This window comes from Palaemon carinicauda, chromosome 1 (assembly GCF_036898095.1).
Source record: "Palaemon carinicauda isolate YSFRI2023 chromosome 1, ASM3689809v2, whole genome shotgun sequence".
In the NCBI taxonomy this organism is placed as follows: domain Eukaryota; kingdom Metazoa; phylum Arthropoda; class Malacostraca; order Decapoda; family Palaemonidae; genus Palaemon; species Palaemon carinicauda.
This window is the reverse complement of record NC_090725.1, coordinates 1289246-1316169: the sequence shown is the minus strand read 5'-3', so window position 1 is coordinate 1316169 and position 26924 is coordinate 1289246. Positions and strand designations below refer to the sequence as shown.

Genomic DNA, 26924 nt, shown 5'->3' with positions numbered 1-26924 from the left:
TGCTAAACTGGAGTTTTTCACATCATATTGGTGAAGTACTATATTCTGGTTTTGAGCTTTCGCAATGCAGGTGTTTTATCTTCATCTTAAATCTTGAACTCGTTTTGGATAGATTTAATTATGGTGACAAAGAGAGTATGGACTTTCTTTCACTTTTAAATGGCCGACCCTTCCCTTAGACGGAAGTGTGTTTAGGCTTTTAGTAATTATCTTATCACGTTATAAATTTTTTTTATAGATTTTCCTCTATATATTTTATATCTCTCCGCCTTTATTAGGCCTCTTCGATTAACTTTCCATTTATTATAAACATATAAAAATAAATTTTAATGTTTTGTTTATATGCGACCTTTCCTGAGAGTAGGCGGTCCTAACTTGGAACCGAAGTTAATCAACGTTGAGCCCTTTATATCGTAAATAGCTTTTAAAGAGCTAAGGATTTAAAACTTTTTAAATGTAATATTTTATGAAAGAATTTCTTTGATAGTCTTCATACTGTTTTCAAAGATGAACTAACGTTTAGTTTATTTATGCTACGCAGTTGTTGACGTTCAGGACGTTCAACATGCGCTCTATCGTTACGATAGAGAGAGAGTGTATCACGGTTTCACTTTGCAGTAAGAGTAAATCGATTCTGACGTTTTGTTCATTCTTTCTTAGCTTAAATGTTTTAAATTCTATTTTAAAGGAACTTGTTATTTGAAAAACCTTTCAGTTTTTTCCTTTAGTCAAATAACATGTTTTTTTGACGAAATATAATGGGGCTCTTCTCTTAGGTGCGAAATCAAGAGAGAAAGAGAGAGAGAGATAGAGACGGAGGGAGAGAGAGGAGAGAAAACGTTCCGTTCAAGCGGGTAACGTTGTTCTCGAGTTACTCTCGTCCCTAGTCTCTGTACGGGGAGGAAGGATAAAACGTTTTTAGTTTTTTATCCTCGTCCCCAGGCTATGTGCGGTGAGAGATTGAAAACGTAGTTTATATGAACTAGTGTTTAGTCTCTTTCCCAGCCACTGAATTTTTTATCTTAAAATATGTTTTCTGTTTTTTGCTGGTATTAATGAGCTTGCATTATTCGACTGATTTCGCAATTACTACCTTTTAATGAAGGGTAGAATTGCGTGTTTCAGGTAGAAATCAGTAAAAGTTTCGATTTCAGTGAAATAAGTGCAAAACAGAAAATCGAAGTGATAAAGTGATATGCGCAAAGTGTTACAGTGTTGCGTCCGAGGGTTCGTCTGTTCGTGCCTGTCGTTCACCTAGTCCGGGACCTCTTGCAAGCTCCCAAGCCCAGGGGAGAAGTAATGTCGAACGACTTATGGGTTCGAGAGGCCTTGCTCAACGAACAGACGTTTCCCTCTATGGTATCGGGTGTATCTTACCAAGATCTCCCCTACCATAAGACGAGAGAGACGTTTTTTCTCCTCGTCATCCGAAGGCTTTTCGCATAAGAAACCTGTCACAAGGTTTCGAAGCCCTTAAGCGAAAGTCAGTCCTTTCAGGACAGGTCCAGCGTCCTGGTTACAGCCATTAGGACAGCTCTGACCCTATGCAGTCATCGGATAACTGCTCGCCGCCTAACAAAAGCGTAACACAGACTCCGAGAGTCTTTTTTGTTGGCAAAGTGTTGCGGTCACAGACGTTACCCTCGTCTCTTACCACAACCATTTCCGTTGATCCTTAATGGGTTGTATGGCAAGACATGCAGAATATGCTTGCCTCCCTTATGGAAGATTATTCTCCCGTTTAGTCCGTTGAGTCTAGCCGTTTATCTCATCGATATCCTGGCTTTCAGCCAACCTAACGTTCCTTTGTGCTTCCTGTTGACGTTGGCGTAGCCAAGTCACGTCAGTCAGGTTGTTTAGAACCACACTCGATGCGGTCTCGTGTGGATTTTCAGCCGCATTTGGACGTTAGGCCACTTGCTGATGCTCCTGTTGACATTCAAGACGTTCGCTAACAATCGGAGTTGACTTGTTTTGACGCTGTGCGTCAACCTCCGCATTCTAGAGTTGTTTTGACTGCTCAGTCTAGGTAGTCAAAGCAGTCTCGAGTGGACGCTGTGCGTCCTCACGCACCTGTTGTGGTTGACAGTTCAGTTGTTGACAGTTCACAGACTGTCAAGCAGTTACATGACGTTGCGTTCTGGTCCGCTACTAATGCACCAGTGAGTGTGGACTCTGCTTGTAAAGCATTGCCACCACGGTAGGTCTCTCCCTTGCTTGAGACTCAGCTTTTATCGGACAAGGTTCCTGTAGATGAGGAAGTTGCTGTTCCCCCTCCTGCTGATATTCCCTTGAGGACTCTGTCAGATGGAGAGGAGCCTAAAGCTGCTTAGCCCCCTATGGACTTTAATTAAATCATGATGATTTTTTTTTAAGGATCTTTGTCCGGATCTTTTTGTAACTGCTGCTCCTCGTTCGCCTAAACGTCAGAGCTTACACTAGGCCTAGCTACTTCGAAGCCGTTGTTTTTAAGCTAGTGCTCTCTCGCTCTCCTAGAGAGCCTTACGTTGGCTAGGCGACTGGTTTATCACCAGGAGGAGTTTGGGGGATACAGCCTTTGCTTTCCCTTCTTTTAAACTGGCTTATAGAGCGAGAGTCTGATATGACACGAGAGAAGTTCTCGGCTTGGGAGTTCATGCCTCTGCCCAGATAGACTTCTCAAATCTCGTAGACTCTCCCTGGCGCCTGGCCAGGAGACGCTCCAAGTTTTTTACATGTCAACTTCACAGCTGTTTTCGAGCCTTTGAAGTTTTGCTGTACAATTATGTCATGCATAAACAAGGCTTTCAGGGATGGAAAGCGGTACCGCCTCAGTCGCTAACCCCGTCTGTTGCCGCACCTGCTCCCGTAGACCCTAAATGGGCTTTGCTGCAAGACATGCAGTCCAAGCTTGCGTCCTTGATAGAGGACTTTAATACGGAGAAGGTTGCTGCCGAACCTTCTGGCCAACAACCTTCCAACCGGTCGGTTGTGCGCCCTGTTGACGCTGAGGTAACCTTCTCGCCTCTGCCAGCTGAGGTGGTTCCTCCACCGATGCGACCCAGTATGGGTTGCCAGCCGCACGTTGACGTTAAGCGACGCTCTGAGGTGGTTGTTGACGTTCAGGATGTTCAACAACCAGCAGAGGTGACTTGTTTTGACGCAGTGCGTCAACCTCAGCAACCCGGTAGGGTGTTGACTGCACAACCCAGACGGTCTAGACAGTCTCGGGTTGACGCTGTGCTTCCTCGCGCACCCATGGTTGTTGACAGTTCACAGACTGTGCAGCAGTTCCATGATGTTGCGTCCGGCTCCGTCACGCATGCACCAGTGCGACCAGACTCAGCGAGCCAGACGTTGCCCACTCCGTTGCCGTTTCCTCATCAGTTTTCGGATGAGGAACCCTCTGATGAGGACGTTGCTGAACAACAAGACGATCAGCCCCCAGAATAGATCAAGCCCTGCTATCCATCCAGAAGATGCTGAAGAAGGAACGCTGCTCAGTCAGGCTGTGGATGAGTCCATAGGGACGCTGTCATCCGTGGAACAATTTGTGTCACTAGGAAGACTACACCTCCGTCCTCTTCAATACCATCTAGCTTTTCACTGGAAAAAGGACAAGACGCTAGAAGCAGTCTCGATCCCGGTTTCTGAAAAGATAAAGTCTTGTCTGACTTGGTGGAAGGACAATATCAACCTAAGAGAGGGTCTTCCCCTGGCTGTTCAGACTCCCAACCACGTTCTCTTCTCGGACGCATCGGACGTGGGCTGGGGCGCGACACTAGACGGTCGGGAATGCTCAGGACTGTGGAACTCGAGTCAGAGGAGCATGCATATCAACTGCAAGGAGCTGTTGGCAGTACATCTGGCCTTGAAAAGCTTCAAGTCTCTCCTTCGAGGCAAAGTGGTGGAAGTTAACTCGGACAACACCACGGCCTTGGAGTACATCTCCAAACAAGGAGGTACCCACTCACTGACGTTGTACGAGATCGCAAGGGACCTGCTCATCTGGTCAAAAGGTCAAGACATCTCCCTAGTAACGAGGGTCATCCAAGGCGACTTGAACGTCATAGCAGATTGTCTCAGTCGGAAAGGGCAAGTAATTCCAACCGAATGGATCCTCCACAAGGATGTGTGCAAGAGACTTTGGGCCACTTGGGGTAAACCATCCATAGATCTCTTTGCAACCTCGGTGACCAAGAGGCTTCCAATCTATTGCTCTCCAGTCCCGGACCCAGCAGCAATACATATAGATGCTTTCCTCCTAGATTGGTCACATCTGGATCTCTACGCATTCCCACCGTTCAAGATTGTCAACAAGGTACTGCAGAAGTTTGCCTCTCACGAAGGGACAAGGTTGACGTTAGTTGCTTCCCTCTGGCCCGCGAGAGAATGGTTCACCGAGATACTTCGATGGTTAGTAGACGTTCCCAGAAGTCTTCCTCTAAGGGTAGACCTTCTACGTCAGCCACACGTAAAGAAGGTACTCCAAAGCCTCCACGCTCTTCGTCTGACTGCCTTCAGACTATCGAAAGACTCTCGAGAGCTAGAGGCTTTTCGAAGGAAGCAGCCAGTGCGATTGCTAGAGCAAGGAGAGCGTCTACCATTAGAGTCTACCAATTGAAGTGGGAAGTCTTCCGAGACTGGTGCAAGTCAGTTTCTGTATCCTCGACCAGTACCTCTGTAGCTCAAATAGCTGATTTTCTCTTTTACCTGAGAAAAGGACGATCCCTTTCAGCTCCCACTATCAAGGGCTACAGAAGCATGTTGGCATCGGTCTTCCGGCATAGAGGCTTAGATCTTTCCAAACATAAAGATCTGCAAGACCTCCTTAAGTCTTTTGAGACCACCAAGGAGCGTCGTTTGGCTACCCCTGGATGGAATTTAGACGTGGTACTAAGATTCCTCATGTCAGACAGGTTTGAGCCGTTACAATCAGCCTCCCTGAAAGATCTCACTCTTAAGACTCTTTTCCTGGTATGCTTAGCCTCAGCTAAAAGAGTCTGTGAGATTCATGCCTTCAGCAAGAACATCGGATTTTCGTCGGAAAAAGCCACTTGTTCGCTGCAACTTGGTTTTCTAGCCAAAAATGAGCTGCCTTCTCGGCCTTGGCCTAAATCTTTCGATATTCCCAGCTTATCGGAGATCGTAGGCAATGAACTAGAAAGAGTCTTATGCCCTGTTAGAGCTCTTAAGTTCTATTTAAAGCGTACTAAACCTTTACGAGGCCAATCTGAAGCTTTATGGTGTTCAGTTAAGAAACCATCCTTGCCTATGTCAAAGAATGCTTGGTCAGACTTTATCAGATTGTTAATACGAGAAGCTCATTCACATCTGAGTTAGGAAGACCGAACTTTGCTTAAGGTGAAGACGCACGAAGTTAGAGCTGTAACAACTTCCGTGGCCTTTAAGCAAAATATATCTCTGCAAAGTATAATGGACGCAACCTATTGGAGAAGCAAGTCAGTGTTCGCGTCATTTTACTTGAAAGATGTCCAGTCTCTTTACGAGAACTGCTACACACTGGGACCATTCGTAGCAGCGAGTGCAGTAGTGGGTGAGGGCTCAACCACTACAATTCCCTAATTCCTTATCCTTTTAATCTGTCTCTTGAAATGTTTTTTTTTTTTTATGGGTTGTCCGGAAGGCTAAGAAGCCTTTCGCATCCTGGTTGATTTGGCGGGTGGTCAAAGTCATTTCTTGAGAGCGCCTAGATTAGGGGTTTGATGAGGTCCTGTTGTATGGGTTGCAACCCTTGATACTTCAGCTCCTAGGGGTCGATCAGCATCCTAAGAGGATCGCGAGGCTCCGTAAGGAAGACGTACTTAAAAGGCAGAGTAATTGTTCAAGTCGACTTCCTTACCAGGTACCTATTTATTTTGTTTTTGTTATTTTGATAACTTCTAAAATGAAATAAAAAACTCTTAGCTCATAAAATGTAAACATATATTACTGGTCTCTACCCACCATCCTGGGTGTGAATCAGCTATATATTCACCGGCTAAGTTAAATATTTAAAAATGATATTTTAATTATAAAATAAATTTTTGAATATACTTACCCGGTGAATATATAAATTAAATGACCCTCCCTTCCTCCCCAATAGAGACACAGTGGGACGAGGAGAAAATTGAGTCTTTGTTTACATAAGAGCTGGGTATCTGGTCGACAGATGGCGCTGTTGGGCACACCCGCAACCTGTGTAGCGATCGCTGGCGAGTTTTTTCCGTAGAGTTTGTCTGTCGAGCAACAGAGTTGCAGCTATATATTCACCGGGTAAGTATATTCAAAAATTTATTTTATAATTAAAATATCATTTTTCATCACTCTAGCACTGATATATTGCCACCTTTGTGTCTCAAGGGCTAAGAATGCGCATCTCCAACCCACACTTGATGCTCTCATTACCCTGTTTGAATTTTGGAAATAATGAATTCTGATTTGGTTGGAAAAAGCCCTCTGGCAATTTCCCTGGTCAAGCGGGGTCCGATTGGGTTATTTCAAATTACAGCACCTGCTGATTAGATTAGTATTCCGCTGCTAAGGCACTGCTGAATTGATCAAAACGTCATCTTCAGTGAATTCTAGGAACTAGGGGAGCAAGAAAGTACATTTGTTCCAACATAGATACAAATCCTCCGCTATTTATAGGGCTATACTTTGGGCGTAGCTGAAAGATGAGCCATGATAATTTTAGTGAGGGATAACTACCCCATCCGCTAGTCAGCGGGTAGGGGGTGGGGTAGACTGGCTCTCCCGCTCACTCACACCTCTTGGCTGAGTAACTACTTTACTTTTTGGCTCAGTAGAGAACGGACACGCTGCCTTTCTCTCCCGCAAAGACTTGCCTTGATTGTTTTTTTGTTTCATTTTGTTTTCTTTTGTGTGTGTTTTCATTTATCTTATACAGTGAACCCTCGCTACTTCGCGGTTCGACCATCGCGGATTCACCACTTCGCGGATTTTTTTCATAACCCATATATATATACATATTGGTAATAACAAAATCAACATACTGTACTGAATAATCAATATAATCGATGCAAAAACTAACCTATACACAGATGTGTACAGTAAATGCGTTTGTTTCTTCATTATGATCAGAGAAACGTAAACAAAACATTGGTTGCCATTTTTTATCGTGCTTTTTGGCGTGTTTAGGAAACGCATGATATAAAATCGCCTTTAATATTTGTGCCTGTTTTAGTTTAGGGTACTGTAGTATATGCATTAAGTGTTCTGTACATTAAAGGGTAGTTTGTTAACAGTACTACGTACAAGGGAAGGTTTTAAAAGTCTGAATATACATGTTAAATAAATAGGTAAATATGGTGTCACTACTTCGCGGATTTTCACCTATCGTGGCCGGGTCTGAAACCTATCTACCGCGATAAACGAGGGTTCACTGTACATATATATGCATACATATGTATATAAATGGAAATATACTTTTATGTTGTTAAATACTTGTAACTTTAATTACTGTTGACAACGTATCCGGCGGTCTCCGCCGTAAGGGAGTTGTCATTGTTTTGATAATACAGTACTCCCCTACCTTTCCGCCTTCCTCTGCGTGGGTGGTCGGCAGGTCCTCAACGCTCCCGTGTATTTGTTTCATTACTCGAGTTAAAGGTTATAACAGTTCAGCTCCCTTTTGAGGAATTCTCTTACAAGGAAGGTGACTTATTCCCTGACTAATTTATGTTGTGCAGCAGAGTTATGAATTGTAATCAATCACAACTTTTATTTTCTTTTCTGCAGGTAGCAGCAACGTAGAACACAAGGCCGATGGCTTCAGCCGCTCTAGTCATTATCCTGCGCTTCATGTGGCAACTCGTGAGCTACCCACATTACGAGGTAGCACTCGTTGTCAACGTTCAACTTGAACAAGGCTTATTGATTGGAAGCATGGATTGCTGCCAGGAGGTTCGCCTCCAGGAGTTGGAGAACCTTCCCTTACGAGGGGGTGTTAACCTTCCCCGGAGTTGGGCTGCTCCCCCTTCCAAGGGAGAGCTTCCCCACTTCAGCCGTTCAGCAACCTTCCCTCTTTCGGGAAGAATTGCGGACAGCTCGACGAGTTTTGCTTCTGCTATCTCGTCGTCGAAGACTGCTTCTTCCCTTGAGCTGGGGAAAAGAAAGTCTAAGGCTTGTTCCTCCTTCGAGGGGAACTTCTCTCTCTCGTTCATCAGAGAGATTGTTACGCCTATGCTTTTTATCCCATTGAGCTGGAAGAAAGCTTGTCTTAGGCGATATCCTCCTTCGGGAGGACTTCTCTCTCGTTCGTGAGAGAGTTTATTATGCCTACGCTTTTTTCCCATAGACCTGGGAGAAAGCTTGTCTTAGGCGATGTCCTCCTTCGGGAGGACTTCTCTCGTTTGCGACAGAGAGATTATTACGCCTACGCTTTTTTCCCATAGAGCTGGAAAAAAGCTTGTCCTAGGCGATGTTCTCCTTCAGGAGAACTTCTCTCTCGTTCGCGAGAGAGAGATTATTACGCCTATGCTTTTTTCCCATGGAGCTGGGAGAAAGCTTGTCTTAGGCGATGTCCTCCTTCCGGAGAACTTTTCTCTCGTTTGCTAGATAGTTGTTCAGTGACCAACATATGTCGTACGCCTACGCTTGTTTCCCATAGGGCTGGTAGAAAGCTTGTTCTATGCGAACAAACCTCCCATGCGGAGAAGTTATCTTTAGAGCTGGATCAGTCTCCCTTTCGGGTGAAGTCTGCTCTGCGTTCCTCTCCGGAGGATCGTAGGGTGGAAGGGTTTGTGACCCCTCTCCATCCTGGATGTTCTCCTCCTCGAGATGGAAGGAGATGTCTTTTTTGAACCCGCTGGTTCTCCTCGTGGTGATTGTGAGCCTTTGGGCCCTCGTCATGTTGATCCTACAGGTTCTCTTGACCTCAGAAGTCCTTCGGCCTCCGTCACGCTGGACTTTCGAGTTCAGGCGACTTGGAACCTTTGTGTTTCATTACGCTGAGCCCTCGGGCTCTCGTAACGATGATTACACTGATCCTTCGGGCTCTTATACCATCAGTCACGCTGACCCCTTGGTGTCTCGTGAAGAGGAAACTTTGGTGTCCCCTTGCGTTACCCTTCGGGGTCTCACAATACAGGTTACCCTGAGCCTTCGGGCTCTCGTGCCTGTAGTCACGCTGACACTTCGGTGTCTCGTGACAGGGAAACTTCGTTTTCCTGTTGCACTGAACCTTCGGGGTCTCGCAACACAGTTTACGCTCGTAACATCGGTATCGCTGAGCCTGTAGGCTCTCTTGCCGAACGCTACACTGAACCCTGGTTCTTGTACCTTTGGTCACGCTGACACTTCAGTGTTTCGTGACAGAGGAACTACGGTTTCTCGTTGCGCTGATCTTTCGGGGTCTCGCAACACAAAACACGCTGAACCTTCGGGTTCTCGTGACCCTTGTCATCAAGAGTCTTACTATTATGACAGAGAGTTTTCAAACTCTCATCGTGTTGAGCTTTCGCGCTCGCGCGACCTGCGCTACATTGAACCTCTGGGTTATCGTAGTAAGGAGTTATCTCCCAAGCGCGCAACCTCTAGGGGTTCACGCGATCACGCTGAACCTTCTGGTTCTCGTGAAACTAGTCACCAAGAGTTCTACTCTTACAACAGACAGTTTTCGGACTCTCGTCGCGTTCATGCGTGCGCGGCCAACTTGGCCCCACGCCCGTAACCAACACTACGTGTGCGAACAACTCTTGAGCGCGCACGACCAACTTGGCCCCACACGCGCAACCAACACTACGCGCGCGCACGACCAACTTGGCGTGTGCGACCTATCCTATGCGCGCAACCAATACTGCGGGGGCAAACACCACTTGCGTGCGATCATCGTCGCGCGGAGCGTTTCACGCTCACACGAACAACTCTCCGCACTCGATGTTGTAGGCGCGCGCAATCAGCGCTGTTGAAGCGCGCGACCATCTCAGCGTGCGTGGCCATCTTAGCGTGAGCGGTCAGCACTGTTGATCTCTCGGGCGCGCTTATCCCAACAGGAGTTGGGATGAGGTTCCTGGCAGTTTTTTCTTCGTTCGACTAAGAGTGCCGACAAAGCAGAGCTGTTCTGCTCATGCGTGGGGAATCTGCTGTCACTGCCGTCCCTCAGAGGACATCGCCATGGACGTCATCCCCTCTCTTAGAAGTATGCCCGTGACAACATGACCAGCACTTGAGATCATCTTAGAACGCTAACCAGGAGGTTCGCCTCCAGGGGTTGGACAACTTTCCCTTCCGAGGGAAAGTTTCCTCCCCAGGTGTGAGGTTGTTTCTCCCCTCCGAGGGAGAACTTCCCACATCTTAATAAATTCATCGTCTCCGACTACTCTTGCTGCCGTCGCCCAGACTTCTCTCCCCCCTTGCTGAGTCTCTCTTCCTTCAGGGGCGGAGCACAGTCTTAGGCAAGTCTCTTCTACGAAGTGTTCACCTCTCTCGTTCGTGAGAGAGGCCACTCATAGAGACTCCTCTTTGGAGGATCGCTACTGTTGAAGGTCAGCTTGCTGATCCACCGGCCCAAGTGGGCGTCATCAAGTCTCTTTTACGAAGTGTTCACCTCTCTCGTTCGCGAGAGAGGCCTCTCATAGAGACTCCTCTTTGGAGGATCGCTACTGTTGAAGGTCAGCTTCGTGATCCACCGGCCCAAGCGGACGTCATCAAGTCTCTTTTACGAAGTGTTCACCTCTCTCGTTCGCGAGAGAGGCCACTCATAGAGACTCCTCTTTGGAGGATCGCTACTGATGAAGGTCGGCTTCGTGATCCACCGGCCCAAGTGGGCGTCATCAAGTCTCTTTTACGAAGTGTTCACCTCTCTCGTTCGTGAGAGAGGCCACTCATAGAGACTCCTCTTTGGAGGATCGCTACTGTTGAAGGTCAGCTTCGTGATCCACCGGCCCAAGTGGGCGTCATCAAGCCTCTTTTACGAAGTGTTCACCTCTCTCGTTCGCGAGAGAGGCCACTCATAGAAACTCCTCTTTGGAGGATCGCTACTGTTGAAGGTCAGCTTCGTGATCCACCGGTCCAAGTGGGCGTCATCAAGTCTCTTTTACGAAGTGTTCACCTCTCTCGTTCGCGAGAGAGGCCACTCATAGAGACTCCTCTTTGGAGGATCGCTACTGTTGAAGGTCAGCTTCGTGATCCACCAGCCCAAGTGGGCGTCATCAAGTCTCTTTTACGAAGTGTTCACCTCTCTCGTTCGCGAGAGAGGCCACTCATAGAGACTCCTCTTCGGAGGATCGCTACTGTTGAAAGTCAGCTTGCTGATCCACCAGCCCTAATGGGCGTCATCCCTTCTCTCAGAAGCACGCCCGTGACAAAACCTGATCAAAACTTCACAGACTCCGATTGCTGTCTTCGCCTCGACTACTCACTCCCCTTGCTGAGTCTCTCTTCCTTCAGGGGTGGAGCACAGTATTAGGCAAGTCTCTCCTACAAAGTGTTCACCTCTCTCGTTCGCGAGAGAGGCCACTCATAGAGACACCTCTTCGAAGGATCACTCTGCTAAGGTCAGCTTGCTGGTCCACCGGCCCTCATGGACGTCATCAGTTCCTGATCATCCTACCAGCAGACCTACCAGCGCAACCCTGCGCTGGAGCTTAGTCCATGGACTTCGGTCCTGGACTCTTCTATGGACCTTTCACGGTTGCCATCGGTGGATGTTCGCCCTTCCAAAGTGCATATCCCAGTTCCTGATCGTCCTGCCAGCTGACCTGCCAACTTACCCACGTGAGCGCGCGCCAACGCTCTTCCGCGCATGCCAATGGTTTTCCGCGCGCACGCCAATGGTCTTCCGCGCCTGCGCGCAAATGGTCTTGCTCACGCGCGCGCCAAGCAGTCTTCCGCGCGTGCGCCAAGTACCTGCCCTTGCGCAACCAGTCACATGCTTCGGCGCATTCTAGGGAGACTGCACAAAACTACACAGTGCCTTACTGCGTGTCAGTGCTCTCCTGCGCTCTCATATCCAGCCCCTTCCTGCTCACTTGCGCTCGCCAATGTGCCAACTCTTCACAAAGAACCAGCTTTTGCCTGTTAGCGCTCTTCTGCGCATTCACCGGAAACTGCGCTTCAGCAGAAACTGAGCACCAGCATCATCCTGTGTGCCATCGCACCAGTGCTCTCCTGCACACTGCGCAGTAGGCAGAAAAAAGGAATAAAACTTTTTGGACAGGTCACCATTGTCCCATTCCTCTCCCCGCAAACACATAACATGGCCTCCGGGAAAAGAAGAAAGAGGCTTCACAGATGGGTTTAAGATCCCAAAGATTCCATCTTCTAAGGGGAATCAAAACGGGGAATCCTTGGTCCCCTTCTCTTCTGAAGTTTCTTTTTCCTTGACAGACCACCGTCAGCAAACAAGAAAGCATCAACAGACTGATCTCTAGATCACTGTTTGCTGATGGCTAGTTCACGGTTTGCTGATCGCTAGCTACCCGATCACCAGATTTCCAATTGCTAGCTCAGCTTGATCATTAACCTCTAGTCCCTCCAATGACTAATGATCTCCGATTGCTAGCGTTCCAATCACTGATTGCTAGTCAATAACCAGTCATCAGCTTGCTGATCACTAGATCACCGATGGGCAGCTCTTCTTTCTTCGATCATTGAACTCAGCTCGCTGATCTCTGACCAGCCCATCGCCAGCTTGCTCATCTCTGACCAACCAGGAGGGACCATAGTCAGCTTGCTGATCTCTAGCTCACTGATCACCGGTCCGCGATCGATCGCTGATCATCAATGGCTTACCATCACCAAGTGACTATCATTAAGCCATTCTGCTGTCTCTCAGGGATCTCAAAGCAGATTACCAACTCATTGGCTGACTGACCAGACAGCCTTCTTCTGCCTGTCAGTTACCATCCTTGGGTCACTGACTGCCAATTCACCGATCATTGGCAATTCGCCAGCAGTTCGTGACTCGGACTTACTAGTCAATCTCTGCCCATAGTTCCCTAGATCAGAAGGTATACAACATACTTCTCGATACTGGCCGTTCGCCATCACACTAAAGTGATCGGCAAACGATCGACAACCCTCATCAACGGCTTGTCGACAGGGGACTACTTGCGAGCACTCTCCAACTGCACAGTAACCACGATACCCAGCCGCTAACCATTGATTAACATTCGCCAGATTGATTCTATTCTAAGGAATAGCATCCACCCATCAGGGCGCATGGTAGGGCTAAGCGTTGCCTTCCTTCTGTTAGTCAAAGGAATTCTCTCTCAGGGAAGAATTCTTACACAGGGTATTGCGCCTGATCCTTTACGCCACGAGTCAAGACCCCAGCGTCAACAATCTCCCATGCAAAAGGATCTGCAAGGAGCTTTCCCTTTGGGTCGATGTCCACACCATTTTGGAGTTCGAACAAGGGCTAAGACCTCAGGTCTTCATTTGCACACTGGACCTAAAGGACACATACTTCCAGGCCCAAACCATCCATCTAGGAAGGTTGGAAGATTCAGTCTAGACAAACAAGAAACACCAGTTCAGGGCACTGTGCTTCAGTCTTTCCACTACACCCATCCTGGTCTCAGGATCGGCTTCTGTCTCCTCCGTTTTGGGACGACTGACTGACCTTGGCAGACTCAGTGTCAACCTTGCATTAGCACCGGAACTTCTGAAGTCTTTTTACCAAGATCCAGTGATCAAGGTAAACCTGCGGAAGTCTTCTCTGCTTCCCTCCCAGAAGACTGGTGTATCTGGGAATGATTCTAGACACCAATCTCCACAAAATTTCTCAAAACGAGAAGAACTCCCATCCCAGAGTGACTCTATCTGACAGGAATCAAGCCCTCGATCCCCCAGACATTCTGACCCCCATGGGACCAGAAGTTTGGACGAACCTCGGGGGATGGGTGTCAGTCGAGAATCTACAGAGCGGTATAACCTTCTCATCCTTCCACACCCCTCGGACTTGATGCTGTGCGTAGAACACATAAAAAAAAGAGAGGAGGGACCATAATGCTGCACCACATGACCTCAACCCTCTGGACAGAGTCTGAAATTACCTTCACTTAAATCTCTTAAGAGATGAAGGCCAACTTTCTGGTCCTTCAGCAGCCTCATCGGTTCCTAACAAACCACTCAGTGATGTGATGGCCGACAATACCACACACCACATAGAGGCTCACATTGGCAAGCAAGAAGGAACTTGCTCGTAGCCTCTTCTCATTTAACAGTATAAACACTAAGATGGGCCAAAATCCGTTCGGTGCCACTATCAGCCCACTTCATTCCAGACTAGAGGAATGTGTTCGCTGACAATCTGTGCACAGCATCTCAGATAAGGTATACCGAATGGTCTTTGGATCGCCTTGTAGCCGACAAAGTCCCGACTTTACGGGGTCCTCCAACTAGGGATCTGTTCACAACGCTCCTGATTCTCAGGCTACCGTTGCTCCCCAGCCCTAGACCCTAAGGCTCTCTGGCAAAAAACAGGCCAACAACGGTGGGTACAACAATGACGTTTACGTTTCATCCCTGTTTTGTCTGGAGAAGGGCACTCAAGAAGGCTAGAACATCGGTCAGCCTCTCAAGGACTCTCCTAGCTCCGCTATAGCATTACGCAGAACGGTTTCCAAACCTTTTGCAGCTCCTGATAGAGTCTCCAAGAGAACCCTCTCCACATCACAGACAACCCATTTCGACACCTACCACAAGCTATAGCTTTGCTATGATTGTACGCCTGGAGACTGCCCAGTACCTCTTTTGCGAAAAGTTTGTTTAGATATCTGAGGAATTCCTCAACATCAGTCTACCAGGCAGTATAACGTCTTGTGTGGTTGGTGTCATGTGAAAGTGTCTCTCTCCACTCGATACCTCTATTCCAGCAATAGCGGAATCCTCGAGTATATACAAGAGAAAAAGACCCCGTATTCAGTTTCGACAGTTAAGATGATCACTCAACCTGGATCCTTCACCTTCAAATTGAAAGGAAGGGATATCCTTTCATCGATAGACCTCTCCTAACTCATACTGACTTACAACTTGCGTTTTCTCAGTCGGAATTGAGACCTTCCTCTCGGAACAGGGTTCAAATTCTCCGATCTCTAAAGAGACCTCCTTATGTTCCACTTCACCAGGCAACAAATTTTCACCTTATTTTAGAAGACAATGTTCCTACACGCACTGACAGCAACCATACGAGTCAAGGAACTTCATGGTCTCTCTTTTCACATCGCCCATTAATGAGAAGGGCGAAAGGCAGTGTTCAGTTTTGTCCCTGAGTATGTCTCCAGACACAGTCTCCAGAGGTGACGGATCCTACACAAGTCTCCACTCGGTAACGGATGATCCAGATCATCCGTTACTGTACCCAGGGTAAGGTATGAGACTCTACCTTAATAAAACGGCAACAGCCCACCCAGGTCCCTTCTTTTGTCATCAGCACTGGGAGAGACTAGAGGAGGATCACCTAAACATCATCTCAACATGACGACTCACGATGTCAGGGTCATAGCTATGCCCCTGGTCCTTCTTAGCAGATTACTCTGTGACGCAGGTTTTACAAGAAAGGATGTGAATGCTTCAGATGACTTTCAAAACCTTTCTCCTGCTAGACGTGACCCACAGGAACTCGATACAATCTCTATCGGTCCGGTGGTGGCTGCACAACAGCTGGTTGTATACCTCAAGCTCCTTATTGGACAAGTAGCAGAAGGTTGAGGGCACTGTTGCCCGGTTTTAGTCTGCACGAATTAAAAGATTTGACTGGCTCTTATTCTTTTCTTCATCCTACCCTCTCGTGGGGAAAGTAGCATCCGGGGTTCTCTGCATAAGCTGACCTCAAACCACTGCAGGTAAACCATGCTCCCTTGTGTACTTAGTATTAAGCTAATATTGTTGAGTCCCCATACCCTAGCTAGGTGGTATTGGGAAAGTCTTGGTTACATCAGGTTTTTCCTGTAATAGACTCAGAATAACTTTACCTAGACAGTCACACTTCTGCATGTTTCAACACACAGCTTGCGTAGCAAGGTTTTAGCAAGGGCAGGGACTCCTTATTTTTGAGTACTAACATACTCAGATAAGGAGCCCCGGGTAAAGCCAAAAGCCAGATTGGCTAGGACGTCCACCCTTCCTAATGGGTGAGTCACCCCTAATAAATAGCGTGCTTTGTATTCCAGTTACGGAACAAATGACAAATTCGTAGATAATTTGTATTTTTCCTAACTATACAAACCTTAGCTATTTATACAAATTTCCCCGCCAGCCCTATCCCCCTTGAAGTCCTACCTTCAAGCAAAGTGAGCTAAATCACAGGTGTGTGAACCAGAGTGGTAGCAAGCTACCCCTCCTACCCCCCTGCTAACTAGCAGTATGGGTAATTAACCCTCGCTAAATTTTAATGGCTCGTCATTTCAGCTCCGCCGAAAGTGTAACCCCTAATAGATAGCTAAGGATTGTATAGTTAGGAAAAATAAAAATTATCTAAGAATTTGTCATGTTTATTGGGGACAAGTCCAGAATAGTTAGAAAAGTGTTCAAATCTTTCTTGGGCACGCAGAATGGCCGCCCTTGAAAGTTTATGGATTTTGTGCAATGGATGACTCCCGTCCGGAGAAGATCCGGTACATAATCCTCAGAGAATGGGGTTGTGGGTTGGAAGAAGCTCTTGAACTGGGGTGGTTTCTGTTTCCATTTCCAGTCTAGTCCCTTTGAGACTATGCTGTGAGCCCAGGGATCGAACTCCCGTTAATCCCTGGAAAGGTGAGGTCGTCCTTCTACTGGTAGGTCCTCGTTGTGAAGGACCTGCTTCTTTAACTGCCTTGCCTCTTCCTCAGCCTCTAGACTGACCACCCCTTCCAGACCTTTCTCTGCCACTAGTGCTCTTCTTTTGAGCTCTGACAGGGTGAAAAGGTGTTGTGGCTCTCTTATACACAGGGTTGAAGGCTGGAGACTGTGATACATACTTCTGGCAACCATGTACACTGTCTGAGGGATGGTAGCAACTGAGGCTGTCGTGACAGGAAAGGATTTCCTTCCTTTAAAGTGTCTTCTAGGGTTCTTGCCCTTAGGTTGAGGTCCTTCTCCAGGGGTAAATTTCCTTTTAGAGGACATAGCCCACATTTTTATAGGGCTCTTATTTTCCTGAGCCACTCTGTCCATGACTTCCTTAACAAATTTCTTGGGGAAAAGGTCTTTCCCCGAGATATTGGAGTCAATCAGTTTCTTAGACTCATGCCTGATAGTCGCTGCGGCTAGGATATGTTCTCTGCATGTTCTTCTGGCTAGGAAGAAAGCATGGAGATCTCTATGGAAAGTAGCCAGGTGAGTTTTTGCCAAGACTGGGAAGAGATCAGATTTGGAATAGTTTGCAATTAGCATCTCCGAATAGGATTGGAAGGATAAAGGTGCAGTTAGTCTTTCTTATGGCTTCCACCTCTTCCTTCACTAGAGATTCGGGAATTCTTGGCAGCTTTTCATGAAACTGCTTGCCTCCAATGTCCTTATCTAGTTTTCCTACAGTTAAAGTGTGTTGGACATATTCCCAACTGTCCGAGTCATAAGGAAGGGCTAGGGAGACAGGTTTGCACTCCTCTAGCACTAGGAATGGTCTACCCTCCACTACTGCTTTCTTCACAGCCTCTAAACCTTTAGAGGTGAAAGGAAAAACGGTATCCTTGGGAGCAACAAAGGTGGTCATCTTCCTGCCGAAAGCATAAAGGTGGGTATTAGTAAATTTGGCCGTTTTTAGCTCCTTAACCAGAAGAGACAGAGCTTTACTGTGGTCCAGGATGATCCTTTCCTTAGGGACCGTATCATCCCTAATGGACGCCTCTGAGTTAAGCCTTTCATAACAGTAAGGATAACTGTCAATCGAGGGTAAGGATTCTAAATCAGAGACCGGCTTAGAACCCAAACCTTCTCCAATGTGGAGGTATCCACTTAAATAAAGCCATATGCTCGGCATAACGCCAAGGGTTCTTAACTGAGCATTCAGGCAGGCTCGAAGCTTGTGGAGCCTTAGATGTAGGTGCTCTTTGCAAAGTTCTTATCTTAGCTTCTAGGGATGCTTGAGCATGTGCATGTTTGGCATGTAAATTTTTCATAAAAGCCTTCATGGATGCCATAAACTCCATTTGACCTGGAAACAAAGGTTCATCTGGTGTAGGAACAGGGGTCAAAGTAGATGCTGGGGCCTGAGATACGGGTATGGCAGAATGAGCTGAAGAAGTACTGGGAACGGTACTCACCTGATATACATCCAGAGACTCATCACAGTGTTCCGTGGACAGCAGGATCTTCTAACTCTCTGACGTCACAGAAGTTGTCGAAATGTTGTCGGCGTCTAGGCTTATCACTTATAGAGCGTCCCTAACGTCATCATCCGCATGATCCAATGGTACCGGTGAAAGTTGAACCGTCGGTACATGATGACCAAAAACAGCGGTCACCTTGGCCTTGGGAAAGAGGAGGTCATTAAGGTCCATGGAAGGAAGATAAGGGGCACCTTGTTGAGAGCTCCTCTAGAAGCCTCTAACCCAGTGACGAATAGTCTTCTGAATCCGCGCTTTCACATCCTGGGGGATGTTGGTGGCGTGGGAGCCAGAGTCTATTAGGTCCTTGCAAACCTGGCAGTTGGTAAGTTCCCAAATTGCAGGAAACCCTTTTGAAACATGACAGCAAATCTTTTGGCCACAGTGCAACTTGACCCACCTGGTATAAGTTACCATCGATCACTCCATTTCATCAGCAACCTGTAAAGAAGGAAAAATTTCAAAAAGTACAAATCATTAAAAATTTTCAATCTTAGACTAAGTATATATAAAAATGATATACAGAAGAAATATGCTAAAAAATATTTTTAGAATAAACATTCATACCAGCACATTATGGCTAAGGCTGCAAAACAATGGAGGCTCATGCCATACTGATCAGAAATCATTAGATCATTAGAGATTCATGAATAACTATCAATGATAGTGTGGTAGAAATATGGAGGAAAGAGTCACATCAGAGGAACACCAGTATCTCCAAAGTCGGTCTATTAGACAACCTATGGTGGCAAATACACTTATCAATTCTACCTAAGCCGGCAACAACTGCCCTGAAGCGGCAACAGCCGGGTCTAAGGCGGAAGCTTTTCCTAGCAACTGTGTGAGCATAAACTGACCTTTCAACACACCAGGCATGTCGACACAACGTGGCAGAGGCATTGTCCAGTCGACAAGGAGAAGGGGATGATCCCATAAGGAAGAGTCCACAATCGGGGGAAAGGCACAGGAATGAAAGACAGCAAATAAGGAAACCTGCCAAGACCTAGTCATTATCATTAACTCATGAAAATTAGGGTTGGTTTAGCTCGCAAGATAATGAGAGCCGTACAAGACGGCCAGGATGCCAAGAATTGAAAATTCAAAGGATATCCTGACAACCAGATGGGATCCATTCGACCAACTTCAGAGGATAATGTTCCTCATATGGAAGAGGAGAAGGAGGTGTAGATGACCAGCCTAAGGCAGCAGAGGGGATGCCATCATAGCCAACTCGCATCCAAAGTTAGTAGAACTCAAGCTGACGAGACCGGAAGCAGGGACAGAAGGCAACACTTCCGCCAAGATAGACTAACCAGGCAAAGGAGTCAGGACTCTGCAGCAAGAGGTACATAGACCCGGATGAGAAGCTGCAGCCACAGATCAGGCAACTACTAAGGTGGCAGAGGAGAACCCCAAGGGGTACCAGCTCTCTGCCTAGATAGGGTTAGGCCATAGGAAATAATGTGCAGGCAAGCCTAGCCCACCTTGCGGGTGAGGGAAAAACTCAAATGCTGGGGTAAGAAGATTAAACAAAAGGAACTATAGTTCCTAGGACAGTAAGGGTATGGCCTAACCAGGAAGGGGAAGGGGTAGCGAGACCACCCAAGAGTGGTCTCTAAGGTGGACAGAGAGAGTTAATCCAGGGAAGGAAATAATCTCATCCACCTAGGGCCAGACTAGGTAGCCTACAAGCTATCCCGTCCATGAATAGCAACGAAGGGTACTTCAGCTGCCAGGGAACTGGACTGGGAGGGTAACAAGGTTCCACAGCAGGTCGCCACACAAGCTGGCACAAGGGTTGGTGATGGGAACCTTAGAAATTGGTGAGGTGGCAGGACAGGAAGGCTTAGACTGTAACTTTAGAATGAAAATGTTCTGAGGGGTCTGCAGTAAGAAGGCACAGAGGACAAGTCCTCACAACCATCTGTTAGCCTACCAAAAACTAAGAAGGGAAGCCTAAGAATGGGTAAGGCAGCACAAAGGAAAGTGTACCTGTCAGCATTAGAACAGGGGTAGTGAGTTCCAATGGATAGACAAGAAGTAGACACAGAGAACAAGTTCCCAAGATCTGTGCCGCCTGACCAAACATGCAGGCTAAGTGGAAAGTGAAGACAGTTGCCCTAGGACAACTGTAAAATACTATCCAACTTCCAGAAGGACCTTCAGGACTGCAGCTCCCCGCTATGACTCATCAATAGCATGGGAGGATGGGCAGCCTCATGAAACCAGAAAGGTTAGGTGAAAGAAGAGGATGGTGCACAATTACATATTCACCTGTCATGGCCACCAGCCAGGGTAGAGTTAGCCTGAGTCAAGACTGGTAAAATACGCACATGCAAACACTAGTAAAAAGGGGGGGGGGTATTCCATAATCATACCACAATTGTAAAAGAATAGTATAAAACACCTTCTTACAATAATATGACTAAATAACTAAACATTTCTGAGCGATTTTGATATATGATGCACCGGTGCCGACCGCGTGCCAGCCACAGGCAATAAAAGGCATGCACATCGAATAAAAATGGGATGGAGACGCGAAATTCTCCAACACACAAGAAAAGGGTACTCAACTTGGTTGATGGGGAAGAAGCCGAAGCATTCATGATCGCAAAATCAATCAAATACAGTAGCTACAAAAACACGCAGAAAAGTTCCAAGCAACCGTCACGATTGCGTCTGCAAAAAGGAATGGTTTTACAGGAAATGTGTGAGTTGTAGCACACTGGTATCGGGAGTTGTAACAGCTCTCTCTCCCACATATCCAGTCCTATCTCATATCCTTCAAGACAAGGTTAACTACAGTATTTTGAGAAGAATAGCCGCGGATTATTTTAAACACATCCTTGGTGTATACATGATATCTCTAGGGATATTCACTCCAGAGGTTAGAATTCTGTGATACCTCTACAGGTAAAATTCTCTGGTATATCACTCGCAGAAATATCCCAATTAGAAAGCTGCCATTGAGGAACTTCCATCAGGACGACATGGCTCGAGCCCAAAAATATTTCAAAATTTTATGATGTTAAGGTCAAAGTGAAAATTACTTCACCTGGCAAGAGGGTGAAGCCTATCCTCCACCCATCAGCAACTAAATTACCTCATTAAAAGTTTAAATGGATGTTACAGCTTCACTGAAGTCATGCTCCTATTAAAGGACGTGGGTTTTTGTAGTTAAGAAAAATGCAAATTATTCCAAAAAAAATTGATATTTTGTCATACTAAAAAGAAAAACTTTAATTTGATTAAAATACAGTATGGTATATCAAACATTGTGATTGTTAAAAGTATTAAATTTTCCTTTACTGTTACCTTACAATTTTTCATTCTAAGGATGACATTTGACATTTCAGGTGGGTTACAATGCGTCATGTAGGTTTATGTCTATTGGCTGTAGTAGCATTGTATATACCTCACTGTTTCACCTCAACATGTCCCCTAGTTCTGAAAACAAATGCTCAGGTGGAACGAAGGCTTTTGAATGAAGGTTTTCACAGGTAACTAGAACCCTAGTATGTTTTTATCATTGATGTGTTGGAATTTATTGACAAGATTTTATCACTATACTGTAGCCTCTTAAGTACCATATGTTATATTTTCTGGGCTCAACCTGTGTCGCGCCGTGAAATGCTCCTTAAAGCACCATTTCAAAGGTATAAATACTGCTAAATATACCAGAGAAAAAAGTTATTATTAAGACATTTTGATTAACAGAATTACGTTAATTTATGCAGTACATTACATTTACTGTAGTATGTTTTTGGATCTTGAATACTGCCTGACTTGAGAGTTAAAGTGTTTTATAATGTATTGGGAATTATTTATTCCTACGCAAAAACAAACCATCGTCCTTAAATACAAGTTTGTTCCGGAACTGGAATACAAACCTATGCTATTTATAGGGGCGTTACTTTCGGCGAAGGTGGACGAGCCTTTGAAATTTAGCGAGGGTTGACTACCCATCCCGCTAGTTAGCAGGAGTGGGTAGTGGGGTAGCTAGCTACCTCTCTCACTCTCAGATCTGTGACTGTGTTTCACTTTGCTCTTAGCTCGGTTGGAGAACTGTTGTTGCCGCTTTTCCTCCTCGCTCTTATTTTGGACTGCCATTAATCATTACTTGTTCCCTAACTGGAATACAAACCTACGCTATTTATTAGGGATATTACTTTTGGCGAAGCTGAAAGGACGAGCCATTAAAATTTAGCGAGGGTTAACTACCCATCCCGCTAGTTAGAGGGGGGGTAGGGGAGTTAGCTCGCTACCACTCCCACTCACACCTGTGATGGAGCCCATTTTGCTTTTGGCTGGGATGGCGAACGGTCATTGCCGCACTTCATCCTCGCAAATTTTTGGACTGCCATTTATGCTTTTTTGCTTTGTCTTTACAATGTGTGCGTCTACGCTGACTTCTGGCATCTATGAGTACTTGCCCTGGTCCCGAGGGCGGCTCCTGTGTTACCTTCATGTCTGTGGAGGACACTGATCTTCGCACCCTTTCCCCTACTTGCAGAGGACAATGGTGTGATATGTCTAATAAGTGTGTTGAATGCCGGGAGTGGTCTGCCTCCAAGTGGGAGAGGTTTGGGCGACGTCAAAATAAGAAGTGTAAGCGGGACTCTTCTCCTTCGAAGGTTTCTTCGAAGTACAAGAAACCCAAGACTTCTTCCTCCGTAGCTCCTGCTCGTTCGGCCTCCTCCGGGGGACCGTCGAGTATAGCGCAGGCCGCTTAACCCCTGGACAACCTTGGTTCTCGACAGATGGTGCTGCTTCCCCCAGCGAAGCAGCCCCGCCTCTCCCCCGGGGCCGTTCCATGACTCTTTCTCCTATATTATAAGTTTGGCCGTCCTTGGGGTTACCAGGTCTTCCCTCCAAGGAGGCCCTGCTGCAGCTTCTTCGCTCTGGTGCTAGCCCGCAGCGTTCGTCGATGTTAGAGTTGGATCCTCTGGCCCTCGTCGACGTCGTGGTATTGGAAGTGTCGTCTGCTGCCCTGCCTGCCAACGTTCCTGCCTCTTCCGCCGATGCCGATGATTGCACTACCCCCCTGCCGAACATCTTTCAAGGGGGAAGCAAAGTCCGAGGCTAGTGTCTCCTGTGAGTGTTTCTCCCTCTTGAGGGAGTTCACTCATAGAGACTCCTTTTCGGGGGACTGCTGCTGACGGTCAGCTCGCTGATCCCTCTGGCTCCCTGTGGGCCTAGTTCCCGACGTGCTCGTCCTCCTCTTTGCCTGAGAGGTGCCTCTTTGCTCGTCAGCCTCGTCACCGCAGCTCTTGGAGGAGGATGAGACTTCTCGTCCGACGTCATCTGGTTTCCGACCTTCGCCGGCCTCCGGACCTTCTCCTGATGACGCTACCCCTAGTCCATGAATCTCAGTTCAGGACTCTTCGCCTGACGATTGTGTGCGATCCTCCTCAGAGGATGTTTGTCCTTCTGAAGCGCTCATACTCTCTCCAGCCTGTCATCCTGCTGCGCGCCAACCTTCGATCCACCGACCTCCTGCTCCTCCGTCTCCTGCTCTATCTCCTGGTTCCCGACTCCCTACCGCTTATCGCTCTCTGTCTCGCCAATTGCCTGCGCGGCATTCATCTACGCTGTATTCCCATCGTCATCAATCTCGTCAATCACCGCATACGCATCAACGATCTCCGATGCGTCAACCTGTACCGACTTGCCAACGCTCGGCAGCTTGTCAGTGCTTGCCAACGTGCAAACATTCGCTCGCACCCCAGAGCTCTCGTTATCAACCGTCACCGGTTCGACAACGTTCGCCGATGTGTAGGGGCTCATCAAGACATAAGAATGCACTACAACCTCGGCAAGCGCAGACAGAAGTCGACATCCATCATCTTCCGCCGACTTCGAAGAAGTCTCGCCTTCAGATGGAGGAACAGATAGGTGTCCACAAGAATAAGGAGCAGGAACAGAAAGGTAGGTGATGCCCTCCAAACCATCAGTCCTCTCTCCTAGGAAGGGCAGAGTCTTACCCCACAGGTCTCTGTCACCACATTCCCCTCCCTGCAAATTCATTACAGCGCGACTGCCGGGAAAGAGGGAAAGGGCACTTCTGGGGAATTCAAGATTCCAAGGTACCTGCACCCAAGGTAGACTTACGGTATCCAACGGTTCCAGAGAAGACTCCTCAAAGAGAACCTTTGGTTCCCTTCCCTTTGGGGGATCTTTCTGACAGCAACATCATCAGCAAACAACCCTGATTTGGCGCCATCATCAGGGCAGTTGTGCAAGCTTTCGGGCCTGCCCTCTCAGCTTGTTCCGTGGAAGCCTCCACGAGCCTTCAACATCCTTCGGCCCCATCGGATGCTCGGCTAAGAACCTCGGCTGTCTCTCCCCTCAAGAGGAAAAGAGGAGTCCCAGATACAATCTCATCCTCTAGGGAGAAACTGACTCCTGTGAGGCCATCAACAACAAGGCCAAGCCTCCCTGGTTCTCCTTCCACGCATGCTCTTGGGTCACCGCCACCTCAGCCAAGGGAACCTTACGAGGAACATGTTCCAGTCTCCTCTCTTCCACCTTTGGAAGACTCCCTTTGTGATGAGAGCACTCCACCTCCGGAAGAAACCAGGAAGGCCAGACCATCCAGGACTTCCATATTAGAAACGTACCTTCTTCCTCGCAAGGAGTTGAAAGACTCCAAGAAGTTGCTAAAGTCCTCTTTGAGGACTTCCAGACTCACAGGAATTGTCAGCCACCCTAGAGAAGACCGCTACCCACCCCGAGACGCACTCTCCTTGGTTGACGAAGGAGACTTCGCTTCCAGTCCCACTTCAGAGGGGGAACAGAAAGAGTCAGAACATCCTTCTGGCAGGTACTGACTCTGATGAGGGCTCTCAACGGGTTTTCCGACCCAGAGATACCCCCCAGTAGGGCAAAGACACAGTCCTAAACTGGGTCTTTGTCTCAGAAGCCCACAAAGTCCAGTGCAGCTTTTCCCTGATCCCAGGGGTTGAAGAGTTACCGGGCTAAAATCGCCCTACAGCTCTCCGAATTCTCCTCCTCCCTTCGTTCGGGCTCCTCTGCCAAGCTCCTCCCACTTCCTCGCATCCAGCCTCAACCAACTCTTTCACTCCACCAGTCTCTGGGACAGCTTACTAAGGGGATCTCTCAGGAGAGACTGTCCAGCCGGCAGGTTACGTTCTCGGTGATAGAGATCCTCAATCAAGAGAAGGTCTCGAAGTAAGCCATGCAGGCTATTTCATGGCTGGATCTTTGGTTGGGATATGTAGGAATCCTGGTACAGACCGAGGATTTTTCCAAAGAAAGTGCCAGGAAGGCGATGAAAACCTATATTCTCTCATATACCCAGACCATCGAGTTCTTGGCCCACCAAGTAATGAACTTGTGGGCCAACACCATCCTGAAGCAAAGGGACTCGGTAGCCGAGAGATTCCATCACCAAGTCCCTAACGCCGAGATTGCAAGGCTTCGAAGTTCCTCTCTGTAGGGTTCCACCTTGTTTGAGCCTAAGGACATCGAGCAGGCTGCAGAGAGATGGAGAAAGTCTCACCAAGACTACCCCCTCCAGAATGAATGAATGAATGATTTGAAGTTTTCTGGCATCCTGACATCGAAGGTCATTGATGCTGCCTCCTCCAGAGGGCCATGAAATCCCGGCCCTACAGACCACCAGCTCCCCCGCAGTCCAACCAGCCTAAATCTTCGACCAGAAAACGGTAGCGAAAGAAAAGGTGTCTAAGAAGTCCTTTCTTACCAAGGAAAGGAAAGGCACCAAGTCCACCCATAGAGGGCGACAGCCTAGAGGTGGCGGCTATGGCTGGAAATGAAGGATAAGCGATCCCCCTGCTCATCCACCAGTGGGTGGATGCCTACAATGCTGCTGGATCAGGTGGATGCATCTCAGGGCCAAACCCTGGACGGTCTCCGTGATTCATTCAGTGTATCACATCTTTTTCATTTCATCTCTCCCTCCACTGATCAAGACTCCAGCGATGATAAACTCCTTTACGCTGGGATCAGCAAAGTGGCAAAGTTCAGACCATGTTGGAGAAGGGCGCTCCCCAGGAGGTCCTCGACGACTCCCCAGGCTTCTTCGGTCGACTCTTACTTGTAAAAAAGGCATCTGGAGGCTGGAGCCCAGTCATTGACCTCTCAGCTCTGAACAAGTTTGTCGAACAGACTTCGTTCGGCTTGGAGATGGCAGACACGATCAGATAAGCGGTAAGACCACAAGACTTCATGTGCACACGACCTAAAGAACGTATACTTCTAGTTCCCAAGCCATCCGTCTTCAAGAAAGTATCTTAGAGTCAGTCTAGACGATAAGAAATACCAGTTCAAGGTGCTGTGCTTTGGTCTCTCCACAGCAGCCTAGGTTTTCATGAGTCTTGGCCCTAGTGTCATCCTGGGCCCACAGAATTGGATTCCGTCTCCTACATTACGTGGCTAATTTTAGCAGACTCGGTAGCAACCATTCTTCAGCACCGAGACTAACTTCTAAGGCTTTGCCAAGATCTGGGGATCATGGTAAATCACAAGAAGTTATCCCTGCTTCCCACTCAAAGACTGGTATACCTAGAAATGGTAATAGACACCAACCTCCACAAAGCCTTCCCATCAGACGACAGGGTAGTGAGACTGAGAAGGTTGTGAGACCTTGTATCAGATGAGAAGAGCTCCCAGCTCAGAGGGGGCTATGTT

General features: G+C 47.4%; 1 protein-coding gene across 1 annotated transcript in view; it reads left to right on the top strand.

The window, feature by feature from the left end:
* Positions 1-26924, top strand: part of LOC137641351 (phosphatidylinositol-glycan biosynthesis class X protein-like) — a 114384-nt gene that overhangs the window by 15119 nt on the left and 72341 nt on the right. Inside the window, exon 2 of the mRNA XM_068373824.1 lies at positions 21608-21751. Coding sequence (XP_068229925.1) covers positions 21618-21751 — 134 coding nt within the window. The 5' untranslated portion in view covers positions 21608-21617. The remainder of the gene's footprint in view (positions 1-21607; positions 21752-26924) is intronic.